We start from the raw sequence: 15,630 nt of genomic DNA, 5'->3' as shown, positions 1-15,630 counted from the left end.
GGATACCTTTGTACCTATTGGTGCTGCCTCCTTACTATTACACATCTGAAAGGTGTCAGGTATAAAATCATTTGGAGTCTCTGATGTTTCAGACTTCAGAGGCGAGCCATAATGTTTGAATATAACCATTTTAAATCAAACCGACATGAAGGCTGAAAAAGGATTGTGCGACTTGATTTCTTTGTTACTGTAGGATGCCTGTGAAATTTAGATTTAGCATTAAGTTTTGGAAAATGCAATACAGGAATACATCGGATAAAAGAGCTTTCTCTAGTTAAGGCAAACGTCCTACTGAAAAGCTTTTGGCTTCGCTGTATATTTTACTTTATTGGTTTGCAATTAAAATATTTTCTGTATTAAATATTCAATCTTGGTTGCATGGCCAAAAGCATAGATAAGAAAAGCCGTTTCCCTATGTTATTTCTATCTTCATTCTTTATTATCAATAGTAGTTGGATTACTGCATAAAAGTGCTTTTGGTATCTTTTTCAGAAGATTTGTGAGCTTCATTATATTTATTTAAGAGAAAATCCCCTAGGTTCAGTGAGACTTAGTGACAGATAAACATAAGCCTTTGTTATTGTTTTGAATGTTGAGCTATGACCAAGGCATTTTGTGGCTTCCTTATTTAAAAACCAGGTAGCCAGATGCTTATAAAAGCAGATGATATAAGATTCAAAGTCACTTGGAAAGATTCCAAAGATCAATTTGCTCACAAAGCCATTCTACACAATTTATCCATAATTCCTGCCTGTTTTGCTACAGTGATCTTTCTGAACAGCTTTTGTTACAGGCTGAAAGTTAAATAAATATAATTTAGCATAGTTGAGTAATCTTTTAAAAATTAATAGCTAAGGAATAATACAGCACCAGATTCTTCATTCTTGCACTTTCTTCCCACATTTTGTGAACCAGGGAATGGTGTTTTTTTTTTTTTTTTGTGAACCAATATGGTTGGTAATTATATATGACAGCCATATAATTTAGATAAATGAGTTAATGCTTCTTGGTAAAATTGACTTGCCTTTCTTTGATCTGTGCAGTTGATACTTATTATCTATGTGAACAAAGAGTATTATTCAGTAGGCTTGCTTTGATGATTTTTAAAGCTAGTTTATACAAACTGCTCAGAGCAAATGTAATATTTGTCTTAAATGACATTTCCTAATTATTTGGACAGAAAAGATACTTAGGACAGCTCATAATTATGTGTTTCGCATGCACAAACACACACAAACACACACACATACACACACACACAATTTAATCCATAATAATAGCATAGCCCAATAACCAATTCATTTAAAAAAAGCCTCATAGATAGAATCAGCATGTGTTTATATATACAGAAGTTGTATTTTTTTAATGTATAAGGATACATGATGTTCTGAATCAGTTATTCTATGCTACCATTCCAAGCTGATGTCTCTATATTTTCTGTTTTATTATGTATATTATGGATCCAATCAAGTTACAAGTTATTTGACACATAATAGAACACAATTTGCCATTCATAAATTTTGAGGTATTGTTGCGAGGAACTCTTTTACCTTTATACATAAGGTATATTGAATTCTATTTGCAGAGAATTCAGTATAAGAAACAGTAAAGCAATGTTGTGACAATTAGCTAATGACGGAGGTCATTATACTGGTTGCAGATCTTAGCAGTCTGAAAGTCCTGAATTGATTTAATTTTAAACCGCTCAGGGCCTTTTTTTTTTTTTCACTTTGCTGCTTAGTAATTTTACAATATTACATGACTGAGAATAAGATCAGTTTGACAGGTTAAATGTTTATTTCAATTTTTGCCTTAGCAGCAGAACACCAAGCAATGACAGATAAAGTAAAATTCAATGTTAAGAAACAGTGTAGGAATAACAGTAGAAATATACTGGATGTATCAAATTATTTTGTCAATAAGCTCTGTTTTTCTGCCTATTTATTTGTATCTTGATTTATTGGTCACTTGTCTTCTCACATGGTAATGTAATATGTGCAACAAAGGAGACTTCCATTTTGAGCTATAAATCTCTTGACTGAAAGGTACAGACAGGAAAAGACATTTTCAATGTTATAAGATTTAATTATATATATAGCCTTCTCTATTAAAAAACAATACAGTTCACAATTGGGTTAAAATAGCACAAGATGTGATATTAAATCATAAAAAGTAATAGGATATAAAATGTAGATTACTAGAAAAACATAAAATACATGTTAAAGTGCAAAAGAAAATTTAAAAACAATAAGTTTATCTGAGATGTCCTTAGAGTTTTCAAATGTTGCATTTTCTTGACCCATAAAGTGATAAATGAATTTGTGTGGTTTCCCTTTCCTATTCGCTCCCCCCCCCCCATCTAATGATTTCTTTCCATTAGGGATGGACAAGATGTAAATATACCACTAATAATAATTATTGATACATATTTCAAATACAACAATGATGTAATCTTATAATATTAACACATTTTCTTTGAACATTTACAGTAAGTGAACTTTAAAACAATATTTTGAATAGGTGGACGTGCTTGCAGAATTTTCATAATTTCTGCTGCAGAAGATCCTGATTTTGTTATTGCCTGCAATACGGTAGTTCAGTTTTGACCACCATCCAGCTGAGGTATGGAAGACATAAGGCTCAGAGCCAGACAAAAGCCAGAGCCCTAGCACAGTTTGTTTTGGGTTTTCCTCTCTTTGCATGACAAGCCAGTAACTTGGTTTCCCAGGAGAATGGGAGTAGATTCTGCAGGGCTGCAACGTTGCATGTTTACTTGCAAACAAAGTAGGAGCTCTACCAGAATATCTTGTTCCTGCTATTAGCTTGTTCATGCAAATTGGACATTGATCCACCTTATCATGATAAACCCCATAATAATTTGATACACACTTTAAATTGTTAATAGTTTGAGTGCTTCTGGTTTAAATGGAACATTTGGCCATTTGTTGAATTTTCTATGGACATTCTAATTCATATTCCCTTTTTGGGATGTTGCAAAATCTAGATCTATGATCAAGAAGATTTTTTCTTGTGTTTTGCCCAGATGTAGGTAGAATATTTTATTTTTGAAATTTCTGTCTTTCTCCCATCATGCTCATTCACTCACTATCTAATGTTCTTAAGAGACAGATCTCAGTAATATCTAACAATGTAAATAATACTCTACGTGAAAAGGTCACCATTTGATTAGCGCTCACTGTATACTAAATATTTTGGTGATGGTAACCAACTGGAATGACTGTACATTTATTTATTATTCAAATAACAAGCATTTGAATAAGAGTATAGATAAATACCGTGTTTAAACATGAACAAGGTAGGAACACTCCTCTGATACTATAATCAGAATTGTGATCCCTTTATAGAGATATAGAAGCTGTCTCCGTAGCCTTGCCCATAGCAGTCAGAAGACATAATCAAAACTCTTTAATTTCACAACATATGGACAGACTTAACCATACTTTCAGTTGGGAAACTGTAGCCATCCTAAACCAAGCCAAGTGTAAAAACACTAGGGAATTTCTAAAAGCCTGGCACTCTGACAAATTAGCCATCAATAGACAAATAGTTATAAGTAATATCTACATACTGTGGAAAAGAGACGATCAACAAGCCAGAAAAGAAATAAAAAAACCAAAATAGCTCCCTCTCCTAATCAACATCCAGAATAGCATAGATTAACTCCAAGATTAATATCAGATCAACAATCAAGAAGAGCCCAGCCAAAGAACCTCCAAGACCACTCCCACCAACACTGACAGAGCAAGCAACTAAAATATAAACTGAGAGCAAGCCCCACTCCTTACTCTTACTGATGATGCTGTCTAGTTTGGGTAATGAAAAATCTGCAAGAAAACAACCAAGCTCAGAAAGCACCAAGGACCCCTCATAGCCTTGCCCGAATCCCAGAAACAACCTAGAGATGAGAGGGAAAAAAACCACCATAAATAGTAGAGTTTCTTTTCCTATGAAAGAATGTACAAAAAATAATTTTCCTTAGGAGCATTCTGATCTTAATATCCCAGTAGGTTGATTGAAAAAAAGCATTTTGCATCATCTAGAATTACCTTTTCCTGTGCAACCAACTTCTTTTGAACCCAGGTTAAGTTTCTGGTCCTTGAGAAGGAGAGTGATGGTTGAAGTGTTGGGTGTACTTTTGAGTTTTGGCACCAAGTGAAAATTTTAAAAGACTTAATCCTTTGACTAGAATAGTTGGGAAGGCTTGTGTATTTATTTTAATGGTGACCTACCGGAGACTTGATGGAATATATTCCCATTCCCCATCCAAACTTGTACTTCTAAACCATCATAAAGGGTAACATAACATAAAATGCATGAAAGTGGTCCTTGGCTTACATCCATTTGTTTAATGACCATTCAAAGTTCTAATGGCATTGAAAAAAATTGACTTGCAACCGTCATTGCACTTACGTCTGTTGTATCATCCCCATGGACATGTTATCAAAATTTGGGTGCTTTGCAACCAGCATGTATTTACTATAGTTTCAGCATCCCGAGGTCATGTAATTGCCATTTGCAACTTCCCAGCAGAAGGGAAATCAGGTTTGCTTAACTACTGTGTGATTCAGTAAACAACCATGGCAAAAAAGAACATACAATTGGGTACAACTTAACAACCAACAAGCAATGGAAATACTGGTCCTAATTGTGGTTGTAAGTCACAACTACTGCGATAATAATGTGTTGTGAAATCTTAACTGTATCAAAGTACAGTGGCCATGTAACTATTGTTTTGAATTAGATAAGCATTCCTATGTCTTCTCAGGCTATTTTAAAAAATCTTTCTTTTTTAAGTATTCTTTTTAATGTATATGTTTTTATTGTTATATATATTTTATTGTTAATTATCTTATAAGTTGATTAATTTTTTTTAGAATTTTTAAAATTTTAATTAAGCCTATATTCAGCTCTGGGAAGCTCGGGGGGGTGGAGGGGGGTGGTTTGGGAGGGTTTGGGCGAGGGTTGTTTTATTTTTTGTTGTTTTTTTTTTGTTTTTTGTAAAACTTTAAAAAAAAATTTTAATAAAAAAAAATAGAAATTAAATCCCAGCGTGCACTCACATACTTGCTATATTATTCTTTGATTGGAAATCCAGAAGTTTCTAGAAAACCTGTAAGAAGCTTCTGAAAATAATTTTATTTGTATTAGAATCACATATTACTCAATTACCTTTTTTTTTTTTTTTGCACACGGTGGCTGAGGTCTAAAGCGAAAACGTTTTATAAAACCCAGCTGAAGGCCTAAGACTGGGTGACAGCGCGCGTGCCCACAGAGAGGGCTCTGAGTGCCAGAGGTTCGGCACCACTGATATAGTTGCTGGTTTCTATTTAGGAAGTTTATCAGAGATTAATATGCTTGTTTACAGCTGACATGATATGGCAGATGTTTGCTTTATTTTCATGTATCTGATCTAACAGAGGTTTGATGTTAATCACTGCAATCGATGTAGAAAGAGGTTTTAAAAAATGAAGACCGGCAACTGTATAGCCAAGCAGTTAGGCTGGCAATTTTAGTGAGGAGTACCTGTTTAAAATATGCTCTTTCAGAGGGTACAAAGAGCTTCATCTCTTCATGTTGGCTTTTCTGAATGGAATCATGCTCCTTCTTGATTGGCCACTGGTTAAATGGACTGAATTCTTTAGCGAAAAGGAAACCTGCTCTCATAGAAGTTGGCATGAAAGACCTTTGAGAACAGAGGGGTGGCAGTACTCTAAAATATGAAGCAGATAGGATTCTGACATACTCTTTAGTTGGATTGCAGCTTTTGCTACCCTTTTGTAGTTTTTCAGAGTGGATGGAGTGACTGTCATCATCTTTCGGTGACCTTGAAATTAACTTCAGAGATGGAAATGAATGAATCAACTTTTCCTGCTTAAAATATGCTGTCAAATAAATATATAACCCTGTGATATATACAAAGAGAAGTGATTCCATCTGCCTTGTTCCTCAGACACAAAATAGCTATTCAGTGTTATTGGAAAATAAATCTTTATATGTATTTTGAAGAATCTTCATTATGAAATCCAGGTCAGAACACCTTTCTTAGCATACTCTTACGATGCCAACTTCTAAGGATAAGGGAAATATAGCTTTGTAGGTACCCACAAAGTTGGGACTGATCTTTTCAGTCTAAGGATAAGGGAAATATAGTTTTGTAGGTACCCACAAAGTTAGGACTGATCTTTTCAGTCTCACAACTGGAATATGTTAGAACCATGTGATCTAACATGAATAAAAGCATGGATCACTCAGAATGGTTTGTGGTTTTTTATTTGCTGTAGTTGCAAAAACTTTTGTCAAGTTTTTACACACTAATACTTCCATGCTCTACTCTGCACATAAAAGCCTATCTGCCATTCTCGAAGAGGAATGATGGGGTATTTTTCACAACTACCACAGAGTTGTATATGGATATAGCTTTGAGCTTCTTATGATGCAGTAAAGGAATTATTTGCCACTTATCACCAAAAACTACATGCTGTATAGAATAATTTTATCTTCCTTTCATTGTCATTGTTTACAACTTTTTAAATATATGTGATACTACAGTTCATATTTATTATTTCAGTTTTACATACATTCAAAGTCCTTCCTTGCCCCATTAATAAGAATCTATTTATTATAGTCATTTCTGCATAAAGATAAAATATAATATTTACTTGCTCTAGGTAATAGTTGTTCCAGGTGTTAATCCATTTTGTTATTCATTATCTTAAGGATGGTCAAAATCCAGTACACGTAAGCAATTTACTGTAATTGTAACTGAAGGTCTGTAACTAAGTCTTGGTCAAAGTACATAACTCTGTTCGTTATAAAAGAATTCCTGTAAGAATACCCAGGGCAAAAGATAAATAGATTGCAATCTTACAGTTTGGAAAAGAGTCCTGTACTGTGTATAGCTGACTTTTTATTGTGTGTATTTGTGCAATAAACTAAGAGTAAGTCCTTGCAACAAACTTGTTGCGGAATACAGACACTTATTTTACTGCATATAGAGCAGTGGTTCTCAACCTTTCTAATGCCGCGACCCCACAATACAGTTCCTCATGTTGTGGTGACCCCCAACCACTTATACATCACTGGGTGCCAGGGACATGGCCAAAGAAAAGGGGGAAAAAATGGCGGACAGCCTTGTTTGGCGACCCCCATGAAATGGTTGTTCGACCCCAAATGGGGTCCCGACCCACAGGTTGAGAACCACTGATATAGAGGCTGTTTGACTTCTAGAAGCTCTGGGTGCCATAAACTTTAAAAGTAGGAATGGTAAAAGAAAAAAAAAAGAAATAGTACATAGTACTATTAATAGTACTATTAATGAAACCCAAGACACCAGAAGAAAATTATCAGAGGCTGGACAACCTACACACCTCCAAGCCTGTGAAGGAAGCTAGATTATCAAAGACTTGAAATTATTGCATGATTGGAACTATACAGCTCTTTTCCAAATCCTTTGGACCAATTTAAACTCCTTGGTTAAGAAGTCTTCATTATGTATATATTTTTATATGGTAGAACCATTCAGCAACTTACTTTAAATTGTATGAACCCAGACAGTTTAACAATATAATATAGTATGGCCTCAGCTTGTTTAGTTTTATTTTATTATTTTTGTTACAAATAAATGCATTTTTTCAGCTTTTTCTATAAAATCTCTTAATTTTTTTAGATCTGGATTACAGTATTTTAAGATTTATTCATTTTTCAAATATTTCCAATTCAGTTATTCCATGTGTAAAAAAAATGAGTAGCACTAAATATGTTTCTGTAAAATTTGAGAAATATACTTTTTTCAAATCTACATTTTGGGATGATGATGCCATTTAATGTTAGTTCTGTGTATTTTTCCAATACCTTTTGATGGTGCTATCTAAGGTAAATAAATGGAACAAAATTTAAAGGAGTTTAAACCTACAGGAACTTTCCCTAGCTAGAGCTGAGAGCTGTCCAGATGTATTAATATAATGTATAATGTTTACTGGAGTCCAACACTTTTGGTATAGTCACTTTGCAGTGAATTTATTGAATGTTTCTACTATAAGATTCCTCATTTTATTAGGAATCATTACATTTTATTTTAAGAGCAGGAACAGTTTGTAAAAGATGATTATCAGTGATATATTATGAAAGCAGAATAACTTGATTTTTCATTGGGCTTGGGAAATAAGTTTTTTTTACTGAAGATATTGTGTTCAATTTTGTGTTCATGCTAATGGGAAATATAAATCTTCTACCTGTATGCTTATAGCTAAGGCAAGGCAATTTGTGTTGTCAGCCAATGCTGTTTTGTTCATAGCATTAATGAGCTGGCTGTAATTGATCCTGTTTACTTTTCTTTAGACTTTTCAACACATTGTGAAATAGGAAGGGAGGAAGAAGTCCTTCTGTGCTTGGTACTCAGATGTGGAGTATTCAAAGAGATTTCATATTTACTGTATATATTTTATGTGCTCTGGGAGACAATCATATAAAATAATAGGATGCTAGCACTTTGTATTGTTTTACACATTCACTGTTAATAATAAAAATATAGTGTTTCTCATCAAAATGTAGATTATGCATACAAGGTTTTCTGAGTTTTCAGAGTGAATAAGTCTAATATTTTTTTTATCCTTTGAAATGTTACCGTGTGCAATACAAACCAAGGAATGATAAAAAGAAACCTAAGTTTCATACTACTAATTATTGGAAGAACTATATATTATTCTGTGATATAACTATCTCTTCGGCTTACTTTATATTGTATTGTGCCAGGTAAAAGTCAAATCAAAACTCTTCTTGGTTAAATCTGATATTGGAATAGAGTTAAAGCTTTCTCTTGATTTTGATCATCGGCAGGTTTGAATGTTCTGAACAAGTTGAAGAACATATTCTTTTGGGGTTTTCCTTGAAACTCTTTTTTGAACAGACCTATCTAGAGCTTCACCAAAATCCCTTTGCTGAAATTGAAGCAGCAATTCTAAATCCACATATCCCACATTGCAAAGGAAGTGGATAGGTATATATTCAAAATTTTGATAATCAAAATTATCAAAGACATAATACACAAGGCTTTTTTTCTCATAGAACGCCCAGAACAGAGTTCAGGCACCTTTTTTGGATGGAACCTTGTAGGGTAGACAAGGCGGGTTGTATGATGTGTGTGAGTTCCGGCACCTTTTTTTTTTTTTTTTTTTTTTTTTTAGAAAAAAAGCACTGCTAATACATATTAAGTTCCTTTCTGTCTACCTCGTTTTTGTAGCCAATTATAAAAAGTATCCCATGTTTTAAAATAAACTGAATCTTCTTTCTCTTTCATTTTAAATGTCAATCTATCCATTTCTGCACACTCTAAGGTTTTTTTAATAATACTTCCTCCGCTGGTAGATCTTCATTTTTCCAATATTGAGCAAATACAATTCTTGCTGCAGTTAATATATGTAAAATTAAATATATACACTCTTTTTATAATTACCTATAATTATGGCTAACAAAAATAATTCTGGCTTAAAATCTATAGGTTTTTTCATTATTTTCTCTAACCATGTATGTATTCTTAACCAGAAGTGGACAGGTTGATAGGAAGAGGCTGAACAGGCTTTTGGACAAGAATAAATTGTTTTATTAACAGTCAGGTAAATTGGACATGTATCTAAATAGTCATGCTGCTTTCAACACCATTGCTTTCAGGATTACTTCCTGGTTTGCATCATATTTAAATTAAAAGGTAACAACTATGATTGGCCTAGGACTAGGTAATATGGGTTATTTATTTAACTGGCCAATGATTTACATAATTTGTTTTTCATTCTTCTGGTTAGATTGTGTCAGTGATGTGTGATTATGGGATATGAAAAGATTAAAAAATTGAAAAATATCTTCACGTTTTTCAATTAATGGAACTAATTTTCAAGTACTGACATAATATTTAAAAACCAACAAAATGATGTTCCTAGAATATAGTATATAATACCTCTTGTTTGTCTATATGACAGTATGAATGATTTTATTTCTAGATCCTTGGTGGAAAGATGGATGAGCACTTACCAGAACAGCACAATACTCCAAGGATGGTCAACCTATCAGAGACTAGTAATGAATCTTCCAATTTACCAAGTGTTGAAGAAGCTGACAAAAAGTTATATATTCAGGATGATGTACATATTGCAGACACAAGATGTGAAAAAAGCATAGAAAGTGAAGAGTTAATACTGGATCCCACCTTACCATCTATTGATTTAAATGAGGATGCAAATGTAATTGAAGCACAACCTGCTCCAGATTTTAATGGAGATTGCTGTGAGTTAAAAACAAAAGAATCCAAGGAAGCAGATTGCTTTCCCAGTGGACAAGGCGAACAACAGGTTTTGAAAACTGAGGACAAAAATCAATCCTTGACAGACCTATTTCAGGATCATGTGAAAAGACCTTACGGGGTCTGTTCAGAGAGCCCATATGACACAGATTACACTAAGAACCTAATCTCAAATCTAGAGAATGCTTCCTCTCAGGATGCTTTGCTAGAAGAAATTGAATCTGAGCTCCTGTCAACAGATTTGTTGAGAAATCCTACACTTTCAAACGGAATGTGCAATACGAAGACTACATTGGCTCTATTTGAAAAATGCATTCAAGATAAATATTTACAGCAAGAGCATATAATAAAGAAGTGAGTACTGTGTGAATAGCTGCATACTGCCGCTTAAACCTTTTTGTGGTCTGTAATAGATTTAAAGTTTTGTCTGGATAACCATAATGATATGATCATACTGCAACTGATAGTTGGACAAATATTTTTGAAACTTTGAGTTTTAGGAGTCCCTTAAGGTAACTCTTTGGGAATGTGAGGGCCAAGATGCTTATTAATCTGCAAAAATTGGGCAATGTCAGCCCAGTGTCTATGTTAGTCATATTTTTCAGTGTACTTTTTGCGGGTGAGGAGATACTTTGCATTAAAAGTAGAATGAAAAACCTTCCATTGTCAAGCATTTCTTTTGCTGTAATGGGATGCTGAGTAATTGGTTAAGAAATAAATTGTAGTCTAAAACAACATAGAATTATGCAGCATCCCTGCTAAGATGCATTGTCATCAGATATGACAATTAGTGTAACATATACATAAAAATAGATATTGGATATATGTTTACATTAACCTTGAATTAAAGTTAGATAGGGATAATTACCTATAGAAGATGAACTTACAATAAAAGGGGTAACTGGAAAGAATTTAGTCTAACATGAATTGAAGCCCTTTGCAAAATCATTGTCGTATCTTCTGTTTTATGTTAGAGGAGAGTTGCTTAATTAGCTTCATAGCTAATTCTTAACTATGAAATTACCATTATCCAAAGGTTGAAATGATACTGTAAAAACCTAGCAGTAAACACAACAGTTGCTAAAGCATAGCAACCAAACATAATATATAGTCCGCCTATCAGAATTTTTGTCAGTTGATGGAGCATTTGTTGTTGCATAGTAACATGTACAAAGTCAACTATAATCTATTGGTTGTACATTTTTTAGACATGGTTGAATGGGTATTGCGATCCCCCTGTGATTAGTAATGTATACTTCATGAATTTTTCAAGGTAATTGGATCCAAGAAGATTTAGTTATTTTTATAGGTTTGATTTGAGTAGCTATCTTGAATCATATACTGAGTGGTAGATATATAAATAGATTAAATATAAATGCTCTTGGACTAATCAATATATTGCTACTTTCACCCGAAGCACTCTGCAGAGGCCAGAGAATGAACTTTTTAAATTGTTTTTTATTAGATTTATCTAAGTATACAATATAAATAAAAATAGTGCAAAAATGGGGAAGGCAAAAGGGGAACAAAAGAGATATAGGGTAAAGGTGAAGAAAAGAAAAAACGGATTCTTTTTAGTCCAGTAGAGTAACATAATAACGTTATAGCTTCAACTTTTTACTTTTATGTACTTAATATGTACTAGCCATTCTATAACAAAAAACTTATATAATTAGCAGAATCCAAAGTCAACCTGGATAGTGAACCTTTGAGAAGCTATACAGGATCCTGCTTCCCCTTTTTTTTTTTTTTTTTTGTCTTCTAGCCTAATAGTTTGGATATATTTACAAACATGTTATTTTTGCCATGAATGTAGCTGTTCTAGGTGCCCAGGTTGTGCTGTTTTGTTGTATGACTTTCAAGCTTTTTCTACCCAGACAGTTAGAGTGCAGTACTGCAGGCCACTTTAGCTGACTGTGTTCAGCAGGTCAGGGGTTCAAATCTCACCGGCTCAAGGTTGACTCAGCCTTCCATCCTTCCGGGGTAGGTAAAATGAGGACCCAGATTGTTGGGGGCAATGTAAATATATATATACATTGCTTACTGGTGTACACCGCTTAGAGAGTGCTTGCACTTAAAGCGGTATATAAGTCTCATAAATAAATAAATAAATAAATAGTCCTCTAGTTAAGACCACAATGGAGCTCAAAATTTATGTGCTAAGTGAAACATTCGTTAAGTGAGTTTTGCCCCATTTTATGGCTTTTCTTGCCACAGTTGTTAAGTGAACCATTGCATTTGTTAAGTTGGTAACATGATTGTTAAGTGAATCTGGGTTCCCCATTGACTTTGCTTGTCAGAAGGTCACAAAAGCTGATCACATGACTGCCCCCCACTGCAGCTGTCATAAATATGAACCAGTTGCCAAGCATCCGAATTTTGAACATGTGACCATGGGATTGCTGCAACAGTCATGTAAAAAATAGTCATAAGTCACTTTTTTCAGCGCCATTGGAATTTCAAACTGTCACTAAGTAAAACTGTTGTAAGTCAAGGATTACCTGTAACTCCGCAATTTTCATCTAAAAGCTGTCCAGTAGTTCCAGGAAAATAGTGTGGGCTGTTGTTGTTTTTTTTTTCCTGAAAGCCAACCGAGTACAACTTTACTGTTTGAGATAATAATAATAGTGATGATGATGATGATGATGATGATGATAATAATAATAATAAAGTTAGAAGGTACCTTGGAGGCCATCTAGTCCAACCCCCTGCTCAGGCAGGAAACCCTATACCATTTCAGAAAATGGCTGTCCAGTCTCCTCTTAAAAACTTCCAGTGTTGGAGCATTCACCACTTCTGGAGGCAGGTTGTTCCACTGGTTAATAGTTCTAACTGTCCGGAAGTTTCTCCTTAGTTATAGATTGCTTCTCTCCTTGATTATTTCCATCCGTTGCTTTCAGGCACTTTGGAAAATAGCTTCACTCCCTCTTCTTTGTGGCAGCCCCTGAGATATTGGAATACTGCTATCATGTCCCCCCTCGTCCTTCTCTTCATTAAACTAGACATACCCAATTCCAGCAACCGTTCCTTATATGTTTTAGCTTCCAGTCCCCTAATCATCTTTGTTACTCTTCTCTGTACTCTTTCTAGAGTCTCAACATCTTTTTTACATCGTGGTGACCAAAATTGGATGCAGTATTCCAAGTGTGGCCTTACCAAGGCATTGTAAAGTGGTATTAATACTTCACGTGATCTTGATTCTATCCCTCTGTTAATGCAGCCTAGCACTGTGTTGGCCTTTTTGGCAGCTGCAGCACACTGCTGGCTCATATTTAGGTGATTGTCCACTAGGACTCCGAGATCCCTTTCCTACTATTGAGCAAGGTACCTTCTATACCAGCGGTTCTCAATCTATGGGTCGCGACCCCATTTGGGGTCGAACGACCATTTTACGGGGGTCGCCAAACAACGCGATCCGCCATTTTTCCCCCTCGGGGCGGTGCCGCGCATGCGCGCTGCGCATGGGGCTGCATGTCCGTGTGACCGGGGGTCGCCGTATAAAAAGGTTGAGAACCGCTGTTCTATACTATACCTGTACATTTGGTTTTTCTTGCCTAAATGTAAAATGTTTTGAAGTTTTGATCTGATTATTGGTTTTGAAGGCACATAACCCAGGAAAATTAAGGAAAGTGCTTAATTTGTTCCCTTTGCAGTAGTGAAACTCTTTCAAAGTGTCATTTGCTTTGATATGCTATTTAATTTAAAATTCAACCAATCAGTTTATCATAGGAGACTTGGTAATATGCTTGTTAACCAAATGTAAGAAAACCAGAAGGTGCGTTTTTTTAAATCTGACTCTAACTAACCATGTATGGATATGTCCAGTTATGGAGTCCCAGCTCTGCCAGTAAATGAAAAGCACTACACAGGATGTATTACCCTAATGCCTTTTAAAAAGTTAATACAAATTCACAAAGGACAGTTCTATTTCTGAATATTAATAAAAGATAAATTTTGGAATTTAACTTATTCCACAGTTTCTGGTCATTACATAATACAGGTAGTCCTCGACTTATGACCATAATGGAGCCCAACATTTCTGTTGTTAAGTGAGACATTTGTTAAATGAATTTTTCCCCATTTTATGATCTTTCTTGCCACAGTTGTTAAGTGAGTCACTGCACTTGATATGTTAGTAACCTGGTTGTTAAGTGAATCTGGTGTCCCTGTTGACTTTGCCTGTCACAAAGCTTGATCATATTACCTTGGGTCACAGCAGCGGTCATAAATATGAACCAGTTGCCAAGCATCTGAATTTTGATCACATGATTATAGGGATGCTGCAAAGGTCTTAACTGTGAAAAATGGTCATAAATCACTTTTTCCAGTGCTGTTATAACTTTGAACGGTTACTAAATGAACTGTTGTAAGTAGAGGACTACCTATATATTCAGTGTATGAAGCTCATTTAGAATGTTTTAAAATTAAGCAAAATTTACATTTAGGCAGCATTCTTTCCTAATCCTTATTATGCATGGCCCTGTTTTGTGTGCCCAGTTCAATGAATCTGAGTAGTAACAACATGAGAAATATTTTTCGGTTGGTTTCTTTGAGATTTGAGATTTTCATCTTGTTTTTTTTATTTTATTTTGTATCTTCTCTTGTTGATTTTCCTTCTTCCTCCTAATAATTTTATAGCCTTTTAATATTAGCTGTTTCAAGAACAACCTGTAATTCTAAAAACAAAGGTATGTGGAGAAACCTAACATCTCCTGTGGACATTTCTAGTGATGAAGTTCTATGAAGATGAACCACATTGTGGCCACATCATTTTAGTGGCACTTTTATTGGGCAGATAGATCTTGAAAGTTATAAGAAGATAGGAAAAGAAAACAAACTTTAGTATTAACCAAAGAAGAGAAGATATCAGTCTATTAAAGATGGGTTTAGACTTAAGCCTCTTGCTCAAGAGAAGATACAGAGAATACTTCTAGGCCTGAGACTAGTAATCAAGATAAGAGTGTGTAATAGCCGAATAATTATTTGCCCCTATTCTAGCATTTAATACCAAACAGAAGTCTTTTGAAAAAAAGTAGAACATTATAGTGAAACTTTCTTCCCATCATTTGACTTCTTATCCCTGTTGCTGACCTGTTCAGTTTGCATCAGATTTTACCTCAACTTAGTTCATGTTCCAAGTTTTCAAAGATGCAGAATTCTTGTAAGGAGGAGAGGTGTGTTTTCTGTCGCAGTGTTTCTGTATTGGCACTTGGCAGAGCTGTTGACCCTGATTTTACATTTGATCTTGGAAGTGGCATGAGTACAACTAAAGTATTTTCAAATGAGAAATGCAATGCCAAGACTGTTTGAGATGGAGC

At 34.6% G+C, this 15,630-nt stretch overlaps 1 protein-coding gene across 1 annotated transcript in view; it reads left to right on the top strand.

The window, feature by feature from the left end:
- CCDC186 (coiled-coil domain containing 186) overlaps positions 1-15,630 on the top strand; it is a 36,797-nt gene that overhangs the window by 702 nt on the left and 20,465 nt on the right. The window contains exon 2 of the mRNA XM_039352720.1: positions 10,014-10,666. Within this exon, the coding sequence (XP_039208654.1) occupies positions 10,029-10,666 (638 nt within the window). The 5' untranslated portion in view covers positions 10,014-10,028. The remainder of the gene's footprint in view (positions 1-10,013; positions 10,667-15,630) is intronic.

The sequence above is a fragment of the Crotalus tigris genome, unplaced genomic scaffold (assembly GCF_016545835.1).
Source record: "Crotalus tigris isolate CLP2741 ecotype Arizona unplaced genomic scaffold, ASM1654583v1 scf7180000018468.2839379, whole genome shotgun sequence".
Classification (NCBI taxonomy): domain Eukaryota; kingdom Metazoa; phylum Chordata; class Lepidosauria; order Squamata; family Viperidae; genus Crotalus; species Crotalus tigris.
The sequence above is the reverse complement of the archived record's forward strand: the minus strand, read 5'-3'. Positions and strand labels throughout refer to the sequence as shown.